We start from the raw sequence: 13,803 nt of genomic DNA on the forward strand, positions 1-13,803 counted from the left end.
AGACTGCATTAAGGGGTCACGGTTTATTATTTCATTTGACTTGAAGATTCTCTAGTTCTAGCAGTTGATAGAAGCAATGCTGCTGCAATCAAGACTTGGCAGATCAATGATGGCAAGGTAATAGCTGCAATGGTCAATAGCACTAAACCAACTATGATTATGAGTCTGTCCAAATTCACCACTGCTAAGGCCATCTGGTCACATCTGAAGGATCGGTTTGTTCAGGATAGCGGTGCTCTTTCACATACCCTTATGCAGCAGATTCATGTCATTGAGCAACATGATATGACCATTGATGAATACTATTCCGCCTTTGATCGTCTTATGAGTGCATTGACCTCCATGGTGTCTGCTTGTACAACTGTGCCTTGCCCAGCCCATAAGTTCATTGAGAAGTTCTTTACCTACAGATTTGTTATGGGAGTTCGACCTGAATTTGATTCTCTTCGTGCAAGGCTGCTTCACAGTTCGGATACCCTAACCATGGCTCAGGCATTGTCTGAATTGCTTGCTGAAGAGACTCGTCTGAAGTCTATGTCTTCTATTACTGGTCCGAGTTCTCACAGTGTATTGGCTGCTACTCAGAAGTCCAGGAACACCTCATTTCAGCCTTGTGAACATTGCAAAAAGACCACTCATCGGTCTGAGAACTGCTTTGCTAAGTTTCAAGAGAAGTTGGCTGGTTTTCGTGTCTGTCGTGCTACCCGTGGACGTGGTATAGTACAACCTCCTAAAGGCTCAGTTGCGGTTGCTGCTACTTCATCTGCTGGTGCTTTATCATCATCTTGGGTTCTTGATTCTGGAGCTTCATTTCATGTGACATCTGATCAGTCACGGCTGGCATCTACTACACCTGTCACCGAGGGTACTTCTGTTCAGACTGCTGATGGTACATTATGTCATGTCACCCACAAGGGTTCTCTTTCCGATTCTAATTTTAATGTCCCAAATATATTTTTGTACCTGAGTTATCCATGGATCTACTATCAGTTGGTCAAATTACCGATCACAATTGTTTTGTTGGATTTGATGACTCATCTTGTTTTGTACAGGATCGGCACACAGGGGATGTGATTGGGACTGGCTGTCGCCGTAAATCTTCGCCTCGCCTATACATCTTGGACACCTTGCGTCTTCCTTCATACCATACCTCTACACCTCATGTGCTTGCTGCTTCGGGTCCTACGACGTCGTTTGCCCAGTGGCATCATCGTCTAGGTCACTTATGTGGATCTCGTCTGTCCACTCTAATAAAGTCAGGATGTTTAGGTCCTACACATGTTGAGTCTAGTTTTCATTGTAAAGGTTGTCATCTTGGAAAACAAATACAACTTCCTTATTTTACTAGCGATTCTCATTCTGCTAAACCTTTTGATCTAATTCACTCTGATGTTTGGGGTCCAACTCCGTTTGTTTCCAAAGGTGGTCATAAATATTATGTCATTTTTATTGATGACCATTCTCGTTATACTTGGATTTACTTCATGAAACGCCGCTCGGAATTGCCTTCTATTTATAAGTCCTTCACTCGCATGGTTCACACCCAGTTTTCTGCTACTATTAAAATATTTCGTTCAGATTCTGGTGGTGAATTTTTATCTGACAATTTCCGCCATATATTGACCTTAGAGGGTACTCTGGCTCAACTTTCTTGTCCTGGTGCTCATGCCCAAAATGGTGTTGCTGAACGCAAACACCGTCATATTATTGAGAGTGCTCGTACTATTTTGATATCTTCTTTTGTTCCTTCACACTTTTGGAGTGAAGTTGTTTCCACTGTTGTGTATCTCATTAATAGACAACCATCATCTAAACTCTCTGGCAAATCCCCAGGTGAAGTTCTTTTTGGGACTCCTCCACGGTATGATCATCTTCGTATGTTTGGATGTATATGTTATGTCTTGTTACCACCACGTGAGCGAACCAAATTGACTGCTCAATCTGTAGAGTGTGTATTCCTTGGATACAGCCCTGAACACAAAGGCTATCGTTGTTATGATCCTTCTACTCGTCGTATTCGAATTTCTAGAGATGTGAGTTTCAATGAAAATCGCCCCTTCTTTCACAACCAGTCTACTCACTCCTCATATTATCCCACAGAATCTACTTCTTTCATGTGCCTTCCTTCCATTCCTGCATCTGAACCATCATCTTCTACATCCACATCTGATGTTCTCATTCCCATAACACCACCTCCACATCATCTTCTTCTTACTCTTCCAAACCACCTGTCATCCAAACCTACATTCGTCGTTCCCGCTCTATTCCTACGGCTGGTCCTGATACTGATCCTGTACCAGATTCTTGTACTGACAATCATGAGTCTAATGATGTTTTTAATCAGGGCTATCGTCTCCGTGACCGAGGTACCATTGAACCTCCAGAACGCTATGGTTTTCCACGAGCGGGTGTGGCAATTGTTGAACCCACTACATATCAGGAAGCTTCTGGGATTCTCGAGTGGCAGCTAGCTATGATTGATGAATTGGCTGCTCTTGAACGCACTGGTACATGGGATATCGTTCCTTTACCCTCGTATGTTGTTCCTATCACATGTAAGTGGGTCTTCAAAGTTAAGACAAAATCATATGGTTCCATTGAGAGGTATAAAGCTCGTCTTGTGGCTCGTGGTTTTCAACAGACTCAAGGATTTGATTATGATGAGACTTTTGCACATGTTGCGCATATGACTATTGTTCGAACATTGATTGCAGTTGCAGCCTCATCTTCTTGGTCTATCTCCCAGATGGATGTGAAGAATGCTTTTCTCAATGGTGATCTACATGAAGAAGTTTATATGCATCCTCCTCCAGGGGTTGCTACTCTCTCAGGGCATGTTTGTCGTCTTCGTCGCGCATTGTATGGCCTGAAACAAGCTCCTCGTGCTTGGTTTGAGCGATTCATCTCTGTCATTACAGCTGCTGGTTTTTCTTCTAGTGACCATGATCCTGCATTGTTTGTTCATGTCTCTCCAAAAGGTTGCACTTAACTTCTATTATATGTGGATGATATGCTGATTACAGGTGACAACTCAGAACATATTTCTTATGTCAAGCAGCTTCTTAGTAAGGAATTTCATATGTCTGATTTGGGACCACTTAGTTATTTCTTGGGCATTGAAGTTCAGCAGACTCAAAAAGGCTTTTATCTGTCTCAGTCCAAGTATATACAAGATCTTCTTGATCGCTCTGGAATTACTGATACACGCACAGTTGCAACACCAATGGATATTCATTTAAAACTTCATCCAAAAGATGGGACACCACTAGCAGACCCAACTTGATATCGTCATATTGTGGATAGTCTTGTTTATCTTACCATCACCAGACCTGATATTGCTCATGTTGTTCATATTTGAGCCAATTTGTATCAACACCAACTTCAGTTCATTAAGGTCATCTGCTTCGTGTGCTTCGATATTTACGCGGGACAAGATCCAGATGTTTACTCTATGCTTCTAATAACCCACTTCAGCTTCATGCGTATTCTGATGCCACTTGGGCAAGTGATCCTGTTGAACGTTGTTCCACTACAGGTTATTGTATTCTCCTTGGATCATCTCCCATTGCCTGGAACTCCAAGAAGCAAGCGGCCATATCTCGTTCTAGTGCTGAAGCCGAACTTCGAGCACTTGCTACTACCACTGCTGAAATTATTTGGTTGCGCTGGCTCTTGGTTGATCTTGGTGTCTCTTGTGACACTCCTACACATCTGTTATGTGATAACTTGAGTGCTATACGGATTGCTCATGATCCAGTGAAACATGAACTTACTAAACACATCGGTGTTGATGCGTCTTTTACTTGATCTCATTGTCAGCAGAAGACTATTGATCTTCAATATGTGCCCTCAGAATCTCAATTGGCAGGTTTCTTCACCAAAGCGCAAACAAGAGCACAACATCAGTTTCATTTGATCAAACTCAAAGCTTCAGATCCTCAATTTCCACCTTGAGTTTGAGGAGGGGTGTTAAGGCCCATTAGGCCCAGGCCTACTGCCTATATATATATATATATATATATATCCTATAGTCCTTAGGGACTAATCATCTATTGTGAACCCCCAAGGTTAGTAACACAGATGATATGTCCATACAATCTCACCCCTAGGCATAGCAATATGTGAGGTTATTCATATTGCACCACAATTCTATTTCTTGGCTTTCTCACAAAATTCATGGAATAAAGCACTATCAATTACTATTTAAAGAAGTACACTAATTTCACGAGCTTGTGCACAAGGGAATAGTTGATGTTCTTTTTACTACACGTGCAAAATATTTAGCTATGCAAGCAAAATGCAAACCGATGCACCTAGTTGGATTAAACCCTGATACCCTATATATCGTCATTTCAAACTCTATTTCCTGTATGAACACAAATCATCAAAATATACGCATCTATGCCACATTAATGCTTGGTTTGTTGCCTTTTAGCAGGCCAAAATTTTGTAACATACAATATAAGTGGCCCAATGAGCACCCTCTTATGTGTTCGCCACAACTAACTCCAATGTATTCCCAATCCATGAAGATGTAAAATATTAATATATTATAAAAAATAATTCATAGAATAAATGAATAATGCAAGGATAGTGATAAATAACTACTATACTTCAGATTGTATAGTAGGACCACTATATGCAGGTTCAGAGCTAAACAGAGAACATATCAAATGAGCAGCCGATAAGAACAAAAGTAATGCCCACAAAGTAACCTCTAGTTCTATATGCCATGTTTACCTTTAGCCCATACAATTCAAGCAAACATTTCATTTGCAAGTCTTCACCCCTAGTAGAAGGTAATCCTGGTACAAAAAAAAGAGAGAGAGATGAGTAATGATCCTGCATCAGGCAAATATAACAGTGATCTAAGAACTAAACTTCCTTAAAGGCAATAAGTAAATAAGCTCTAGTGGCAGCTGCAACGACGACGACGACGACAGAGTCTTGTAGTCCCAAGCAAGTTGGGGTAGACTAGAGTTGAAACTCAACAGAAACCACAAGTCAAATTCTATCACATGGATAGTTGTTTTCCATACACTTACATTTAAGACTAAATATTTGGTTATATTTCATCCTTTCAAGTCTTCGTTTACTATTACTATCTCTTCTCGTATTAACTTTGGTCTTTCCTTGTCTCTCTTCCCATTTCTATCGCGCCTTAGAGTCCCACTACGCATTGGTGCCTCTGGAGGTCTCCGTTGTAGATATTTAAACCATCTTAGCTGGTGTTGGACAAGCTTTTCTTCAATTGGTGTTACCCCTAGCCTATCACGTATATCATCATTCCGGACTCGATCCCTTCTTGTACGACCACAAAACTAAAGCAATATACGCATTTCCTTAACACTTATCTGCTGAACATGTCGCCTTTTGTAGGTTGTTCTACACCATACAACATAGTAGGTCTAATCGGTGTCCTATAACACATGTCTTTTAGCTTCTGTGGTATCCTCTTGTCACAGGACGTTGAATGCTTGACACCACTCCATCCACCCTGCTTTGATTCTATGACTAACGTCTTGATCATATCCCTGTCTCTCTGTAGCATTGCTCCTAAATACTAAAAGGCATCCATCCTAGGCACTACTTGACATTCCATACTAACATCTCCTTCCTAAAAACTCGGTCGGTAGGGGAAAGTGTTAGACTGTGTGTGTGAGTGTGGGGGGGCTGGCACCACTGTTGGGCTGCCAGCCCATTAGGGTTAGGGTTTCATGTGTCTCTATATATTGTAGTCCTCCTCTATGCAATACATCAAGGAGTTCACTCTCCAACATGGTATCAGAGGACTAGGTTAGGGTTAGGCTTTCATCCCAGCCGCCGCCTGCCCCACGTACGTCCAGCCGCCGCCCCGGGAGGCTCATCCCTCCCTCCCGGGGCGGCCTCCTTGCAGCCGCTGCCTCCTCCCCCAGATCCGGCCCCGGCATGGCCATGGCGGCCTCGAGTTTCTCCCCTCCCCAACGGCGACGCCGACGCGACCGTTGATGGACTCCCTGCGCTCCCTCACCGGCCAAGGGCGGACCCGCCGCCGCCACGAGCAGCCGCTACGTCGACCTGCACGCTGCCGCCGCCAAGGGAGCGCGCGAGCGCGCAGACGACGGCGTCGCCTCGCAGCCCAGGGCGTGGGCGCCGCCGCCACGAGCGCAGGCGCGGGATCCGCCCGCAGCCGTGCCGGGTCTCAGCCACCACGTCGGGCCTCTGCCCCTCCGGCCGCCAGGCACGCGCCCCGGCTGCCGTCGCCAGGGGAGCACTCGCCCCAGCCGCCGGGGCCGAGGGCCGGTCAAGCACGGTGGTGGCCGACCGCGGCAGCGCCATGCTCGCCGCCTCTGCGCGCCGGCCGTGCTTGCGCGCTGCCAGGGCCTCCAGGACGCCAGCTCCCTTGCTACCGAGCTGGTCGAAGCCGGCGGGCTCGCCGCTACCCTCCACCTCCGGCCAGTCTGGCCCTTCTCCCCTGAGCGCCCGTCGCCTCCCTTTCCCTCCCTCCCTCTCCCTGCGGGCCGCCAGAGGCAATTTCGCCCTCGATTTGACCCCGATTAGTCCGCCCGCGACCGGGATTCCCTCCGCCCATGCGCGGATCTGAACGCTGCGCTCCGTGTCGCCGCGCCTGCTCCCGCTCAAGACGCTCCGGCCACCCCCACGCGCAGCGCCCCGCGGCCTTCCTGCTCACCCTGCGCGCGGCCGCTCCCATGCGCAGCGCCCCCCGGCCTTCCTGCGCGCGCCACTGTCCTCACCAGTGCCGGCCACCTCTTCCCCGGCATGGATACTCTGCGCTCCTCTCGCCTGTGTCGGCATCTTCGCCCGTGCAGCCCCTTGTCATCGCGCTAGCCACCTCCTAATTGCTCGCACTGACGCCCCAGCAGCGCCTCCCTCTTCGAGCTTCTCCCGTCGCCAGTGCCGTCAACACCCTTTGCCAGGTCCGGCGCAAGCCCCTGCCCGGCTGGACACGCCCCGCCGCCCACCCCCTTCTTCGCCTTCGCTGGATCCGTCGCTGTCGCGGCCTTCCCGGTCGGATCCACGTTGCTGCGACCTTTCCGGCTCGATCCGCCATCCCTTTGGCTGGATCGTGTCTTCCCGGCTGGATCCGTCGTTGTCGTGGCCTTCCCGGCCGGATCTGTCATTTCCCCTTCTATTCTACCGCAGCCGCAGACACCATGACTGACGCAGACGCGTGCGCTGCTGTCGGCCTCCCTAGCGAGGCTCCTTGACGCCCGAACGATCGAAGAAGCAGGAAGGTCGGCCTGCCGGTGCCCTTTTGTTGTGTCGTCCTGCCGATCATTGACGCTAGAACGTCGACCCCTCCTGAAGATCAGGCTTCTGCTGCGTGTCTCCCGACCGCGACCACATCGACTTCGGCTACCTCGGCATCTAGGGGCTATCGTCTTCTTGGAGCACACACCGGTCTCTACTCCAGCCGCAACATTCGCACCATCACGACGCTGCGACCGCGGGGGGATTTCAACCCGTCGGCTCCTACCTTCGGCCTCTACTCCAATCTCATCGTGTGTGGTGCCCCCGTTGCGACTGCGGGGGGATGTTAGACTGTGTGTGTGAGTGTGTGGGGGCTGGCACCACTGTTGGGCTGCCAGCCCATTAGGGTTAGGGTTTCCTGTGTCTCTATATATTGTAGTCCTCCTCTATGCAATACATCAAGGAGTTCACTCTCCAACAGAAAGACCGCCCCTATGGTATTATATTAAGAAGCTCAATCGGAGCCCCGACCGAGAAAGGTCACAAAAGTTGGTCCCTCGTGAAACATGAGGGTCCACCCCTTATAGGCTAGATCTTTACTCGTGCTTTGAGCCCTCTCAACCCCTACACGAGGATCCACCCCCCATAGGTCAGTCCATCTCGTGTGCACACGGCCAGGGGAACCAGTGAGTGACCTTTTAAAATTTCAGCCAGAAATTCGCTCCCACTGGGATTCGAACTCATGACCTAAGGAGTGCTACTCAGACCACCTAACCAACTCGGCTAGAGGCCCTTTCGCCTAACATCTCCTTCCTCATGTGTAGTGATGAAACCACATCTCATATATTTGATTTTAGTTCTATCGAGTCTAAAACTTTTGGACTCTGGAGGCTCCCGTCCGCCATAACTCCAGTTTACTATTTACTCTTGTCTAGCTTTCATCAACTATCACTACATCATCCGCAGAAAACATATACCAAGAGATATCCCCTTCTATGTCCTTTTGTGACCCCATCCTTTTGTGACACCAAGAGATATCCTGGAAGTGCACGGGAAAGAGGGAGAGATTTCAAGTGGGCGAGACAAACAAAGAAACTCATCCTTTAAAGGTGTAGTGATTAGATTTATGATTCAAGAATCAGGTTCATGAATCAACGATTGGGTTCATGACTCGGGATACTATATCTAGTACAGCCATAAAACAGAGAAGTGAGCAGCAGCCACATAGGGCATGTTTGAGACAACTTTTTTCTGAAGAGCGGTTCTAAGAATCTGGATTCCTTAATAATCTAGTTGTCGCAAGAATATGGATTTCGATGGGCATGTGTGCGGAGGAAGATGAAGGGGTCTGCATGGTTTAGGGTTTAGGAAGCGGCGGATTCCTCCCATCGATACGACTCGGCGGATTCTGGATTCACATTGATTTGGGCAATTTTCTCAAGTGATTCTCACAGAAGCAGACTTAGAAGCCAAGCGTTTGACGACCAAAAGCCAAAACGAACAGGCCCATAAGGTCCCCAAGATATAAAAAAAAAAGAGCTTTTTCCAGAAATCGGTAAAAGAGGGAGGATATGAATGTAAAAAGATGTGGGCCAGCAAAAGTTGGCTGGCCCAACCCAGACAGGTCAGTCAATAAAAGAGGGAGAAGTTTGCTCTATTATGGTGCTATTCACTCCCTCGCCACCTCCCTCAGAAATGGTGATACACAAGGGAAATAGAGTTGGGGTTCTTAAAGTGGTACAGTGAGGTGTAGTGTTCCACCACTTCTGGACACCTAAGTGCCAGCAAGGTGACGTCTTATCGCTGCAGAGACAACAAGACAACAGCATGAAGGAGGTAGAAAAAGTAAAAGAGAAAGATGGGTGAATAAGACATAAAAGGCATTGCCCAGCCCAGCAACCATTTGGCCTCAAATAAGGTTGTTGTCCCCGCTGCCTCGACCACCTCTCCTTATGCGCTGCCGCTCGCATCCCCCTCTCCTTTCTGTGCCGCCACTTCTGCCTGAAAGGCCGCAACTCCAGCCCTCTTTTGTACTGATTCTCTACCCAGCAGCACTGGCTACCAGGGATTTAGTGAGTTAGTGACGGATCGACGACAGAGCAGGCTGTTGTCTCCCGCCCAACGGATCAACGCTGGAGTGAGCCACTGCCTGCCCGGCAGAGTGCCAGATCGACTCCAAAGCTTCCCCTTGGCCCTTCCTTCTTCTCTACGTCTCATTCCTGTGCTGTTATGGCAAGATGATGGCAGACACCTGACTTTTCCACTCGGGCGCCTAGGCGATGCCTCAAGAACCATGAATAGAGCAATAAAAGATGTGGCAATGCAGACACATCTCCCTCCCGCCCGTCCTCTCATTCATGAACCTACCCCAACGAACCTTAGTGTGAGGCAATAGATCAAATCCAAGCTCCTCCAGTCCCAATGTTCTTCATTTAGGGTTCATCAAGGGGCAAGTACCACCTTCTGGATTGGTATGATCTGAATGGCGCACAAAGCCACAAACCATGTTTTGGTTTGCGCAACCTGAACCTTGATACACGACTTCTTTACTCAATTCCTGTAACTAAGGTTTTTTGCACCTTTTCTGAAGTTTACATTCATTTTTTTCACCAGAAATCGAACTTAGCAGCAGAACTACGACCAAGTTCAGGTCAGCCAGAACCAAATTAAGGACGAACTAATACCAGGTCAGGGACCTTCAAGAGACCGAAGTGTGGTGGACATAGAAGATCATAAACCCGGAAACGGAAGCTGGAAAAAGGTTTTCTTAAAAACTAACCACGACCCAGACAAACAGTCAGCTAAAAGAGTATCAATTAACCTTCAAGTTCAGCTAGTCGATGCTGAATGGATGCATTGAACCGCCCTTCTCGTATTGCTGCCAATTCTGAGTAGGTTATGGGCGTTCTTTGATTCTTCAATATTGCATCTTCAAGCTCTTCAATCAAGGTGGTCCCCTGTAAAGTAAAAGCTTTACCCTCAGATAAAACATAAGAGGATAAGAACATTGAGAAGTTTAAAATAGCAAGCACTTCTCGCCAACCAAACAAAACTAGGTAAAGAAGTAAGCACATCTACCAAATTATCACGATCATGAATATGCTGTTTTACAGCTACATCACAAACAGTATACTAATAGCAAACAGTCAATACAAAATGGATATAAGCATTTTTTATCAACGGCAAACGTTAAAAAGTAGTGTCGAGATGTTATTATTTATGCATTTCATGAATACTAAACGACTAAAAACAAGCAACCAAAAGGAAAAGGTGGCCTACGCAAGCGTAGATGGCGCCCAAGGGAACAAAAGATCGCATGGTGTGCTTATTTCATTGTGTTTATATAAATCACCCCATCTTAGCAAAGAAGAAAATATGATTTATGACAAACTTTACATAAAAACTATGCATTCTCTGAAGCAAGCAACATATTGCTGGTTCCAATGCAGCATCAGAAGTTAGTAGGATTTCAACTGGGGAAAACAAATGCACAACCATACATTATTGATTATCCAGCAGCATCGCCTCATCCGGCCATCCTGGTAGCAAATAGCTAGTTGGATTAGCTCACTTCTTTCAGTATAATCAGGTGGATATGTCCTAACAAGTAACAAACTATTTCACCTAATGAAAATACAAAGAATGCGCCCAACAGAGAAATTTGGACAACCTCGTGCAGGCGGATCAGCCCCCAAACACAACAAGAAAGCTAGTGATGAGACGCCGCTCCAAGTGCAGTCCCCAACAACCCCCGCACGAAGCACGCCAAAACTAGAAATACTAACGAAAAGAACAAGCTAAATCACAAAGAGTACACCAAATCCTAAGCAAATCCCGTAACAGGCAGGCCCCTAGCACCCGCAGCACCAATTCAACACCAGCACGGCAGCAGCCGACCTACCGGAACTCCGGAAGGGGAAAAATCGCAACGGGAACCGAAGAACCACACGCACGCACCTCGGTCGCGCCGCCAGCGGCGTACACCGAGCAGTTCCCCTCGGCCGCCCCATCCGCGGCCGGCATCTCCTCGTCCCCTCCCTTCTCCTCCTCCCCCGCCCTGTCGCCGGCACCCCCGTCGTGGTAGATGGACGAGACGGCGCGCATGACATCAGGGGGCAGCGGTAGGTTGCGAGAGAGCAGGTTGAGCGCTGCGATGAGCGTCCTGGCCTGCTCCACCGCGCCGCCGGCCTCCTCCACCGCGGGGGGCACCGCCGGCACCGCTACTGCCGACGCGGCGTCGACGGACGCCGACATCTCTAGGGCTTCGCCCCCGCGGGCCGAGACGGCGTCGGCGGCTCCTCCCCCAGCCGGCGGGTTCGAATCGGCGCGCGGCAACGGTACGCTGGGTTTTGGGAGGGGTTTGATGGGCGTTTTCGCACCGGCCTGTGTTGGAAGCCGAAGCTTCGATCGATCGGAGACCGGCGCCGCGGACGGGGCAGCGGATGGGGAAATTTCGTGATTTTTTATTTTATTTTTTTATTTTAACTGCGTTCGGGATATCCTACTCATCAGTTGCTGTCGTGACGAAACAAACACACGCTATGTTTTGACTAAAAACCAGTCGTTTGCCCGTATTCTGTGACGGCTTACAATAATAACTACATCAACTATCCAAGATTTTTTATTGATGGTCACCGCTCTCCGTATAATATTTTTTTGATTTGGCTAATTAATATTATTGTTACTTCATTCAATATGTCTTGGTACAACATGCCCAATGAAGTGAACAATTAAAAGAGAATTCACAACGACTAACTGAACGAGCAGAGATTATAGAATGACATAATTGCAACATACAAAGACCAAATAAGAGAAAGTTTGCGAGCTAAAGTTTCTAAAATAAGTCACATGAACTCAAACTTTTAAAAAAGATAGATCAAAATATGAAATGTTTGCTAAAGTCAGACATCAATAAAAACTGTATGCGCTTCATATAAATTATGTTGCTTCATAGCAATTACTAACGTTTAAAACCAACAAATAATCTTTCATTTTACTGTTAGTTTGACAAATCATTGTTGCTCCATACAATTCAGAAACCTCAAACATGGTGTCCATTGCGCCAATGTAGTCTTAGAAACGACATAATACTTGCAAGAGCCAAGAACGTTGTGTCGTGCTTGGCTGTAGCCTCAGCCCTTAGTGCTTGCCCGGTCCGACACGATTATATTTTTTTATTTTACAAAAAAAACGTATATATATATATGTACAATTTATATTCGATATTAAAAACATCTGATCATGATATTCTACTGGTTAGATATCTTCACCTAGTGTCCCCCGTCCTTCTTCCATCAGAGCATGGGCTAGAACCCCACTTATGCACCGTTTTTTAATATTTTACGCTTATTTAATCAAACGGGCCGACAGGCTAATGAGCCGACCCGGCACAGTCAGCAGTTCGGCATGACGTGCCTAGGCCAGAGCTGTGGTCCGCGGGCGTCTGGCCCGTGACGGGCCGTCGTTTGGCCATCCATAGGCGTGCAACGAGTTAATTTAAAATAGTTGTGTGGGGTTATTCGTAAAAAGATACGTGGGACGACCGTTGAAACTGCTGCTTTAAGTATAGTAGAGATAGATCAAAATATGGAGTGATTGCTAAAGTCAGGCATAAATAAGAACTGGATGTGCTTCATATAAATTATGCTACTTTGTAGCAATTACTAACGTTTAAAACCAACAAATAACCTTTCATTTTACTGTTAGGTGACAAATCATTGAGTCCATTGCGCTAAAGTAGTTTTAGAAATGACTTAATGCTTGCAAGAGCCAAGAACGACGTGTCGTGCTTGGGCTGTTGCCTCGACCGTAGTGCTAGCCCAGCCCGACACGATTATATTTTTTTACAAAAAATATATATACATATATACAATTTATATTCAATATTAAAAACATTGAGCATGATATTCTACTTGTTAGATAGCTTCACACAGTGTCTCCCGCCCTTCTGAGAGCACCTAGAGGGGGTGAATAGGTGATCCTGTAAAATTCAACACTAATAGCCACAAAACTTAGTTATTAAAGTTAGAACGGCTAAGTAGCTTGAAACGAGCTCTCGTGAACACAGACAATCAAAGAGAAAGCACACAAGAGACACGTGATTTTTATTTTGTGGTTCGACCAAGTAACACTTGCCTACTTCTACGTTGTGGCGTTCCAATGGACGAGGGTTGCACTTAACCCCTTTCAAGTGATCCGATGATCAACTTGAATACCACGGCTTTTCCTTTCTTAGTCTTTCTCCCGTTTGCGAGGAATCTCCACAACTTGGAGCCTCTCGGCCTTACAATGATGATCACAAAAGAAGCACAGAAGTAAGGGAGGGGAGAGCAACACACACAAGACTCAAATCACAGCACAATCACGCACATAAGTCACAACTTGAGCTCAAAACACAACTCACGGAGTTCACAACTCAAATGGTGCTCAAGTCACTATCTCAAAGAATCAAATGCGCGAAGTTGTAGTCTTAGAGTCTTAGAATGTTTCTTGTAAGCTTGGGTTTGTCCTCCATACGCCTAGGGGTCCCTTTTATAGCCCCAAGGCAGCTAGAAGCCATTGGAGGCCAACAAGGAAGGCTATCCTTGCCTTCTATCGGGTGGCGCACCGGAC

At 46.9% G+C, this 13,803-nt stretch overlaps 1 protein-coding gene across 2 annotated transcripts in view; it reads right to left on the bottom strand.

The window, feature by feature from the left end:
• The window catches only part of LOC103647820 (probable ATP-dependent DNA helicase CHR12), a 30,666-nt gene extending 19,011 nt beyond the window's left edge, over positions 1-11,655 (bottom strand). Inside the window, exons 1-4 of one of the 2 annotated variants that reach the window (XM_008672327.4) lie at positions 11,149-11,575; positions 10,692-10,730; positions 10,013-10,148; positions 4,741-4,805 (exon numbers count right to left, since the gene is read on the bottom strand). In XM_008672327.4, coding sequence (XP_008670549.1) covers positions 4,741-4,805; positions 10,013-10,148; positions 10,692-10,730; positions 11,149-11,445 — 537 coding nt within the window. In that variant the 5' untranslated portion in view covers positions 11,446-11,575. Of the gene's footprint in view, positions 1-4,740; positions 4,806-10,012; positions 10,149-10,691; positions 10,731-11,148 lie in introns of both variants that reach the window. The other variant, XM_008672328.3, reaches the window with a different exon arrangement.
• Positions 11,656-13,803: the final 2,148 nt, after the last annotated feature.

The sequence above is a fragment of the Zea mays genome, chromosome 2, assembly GCF_902167145.1.
Source record: "Zea mays cultivar B73 chromosome 2, Zm-B73-REFERENCE-NAM-5.0, whole genome shotgun sequence".
Taxonomy (NCBI): domain Eukaryota; kingdom Viridiplantae; phylum Streptophyta; class Magnoliopsida; order Poales; family Poaceae; genus Zea; species Zea mays.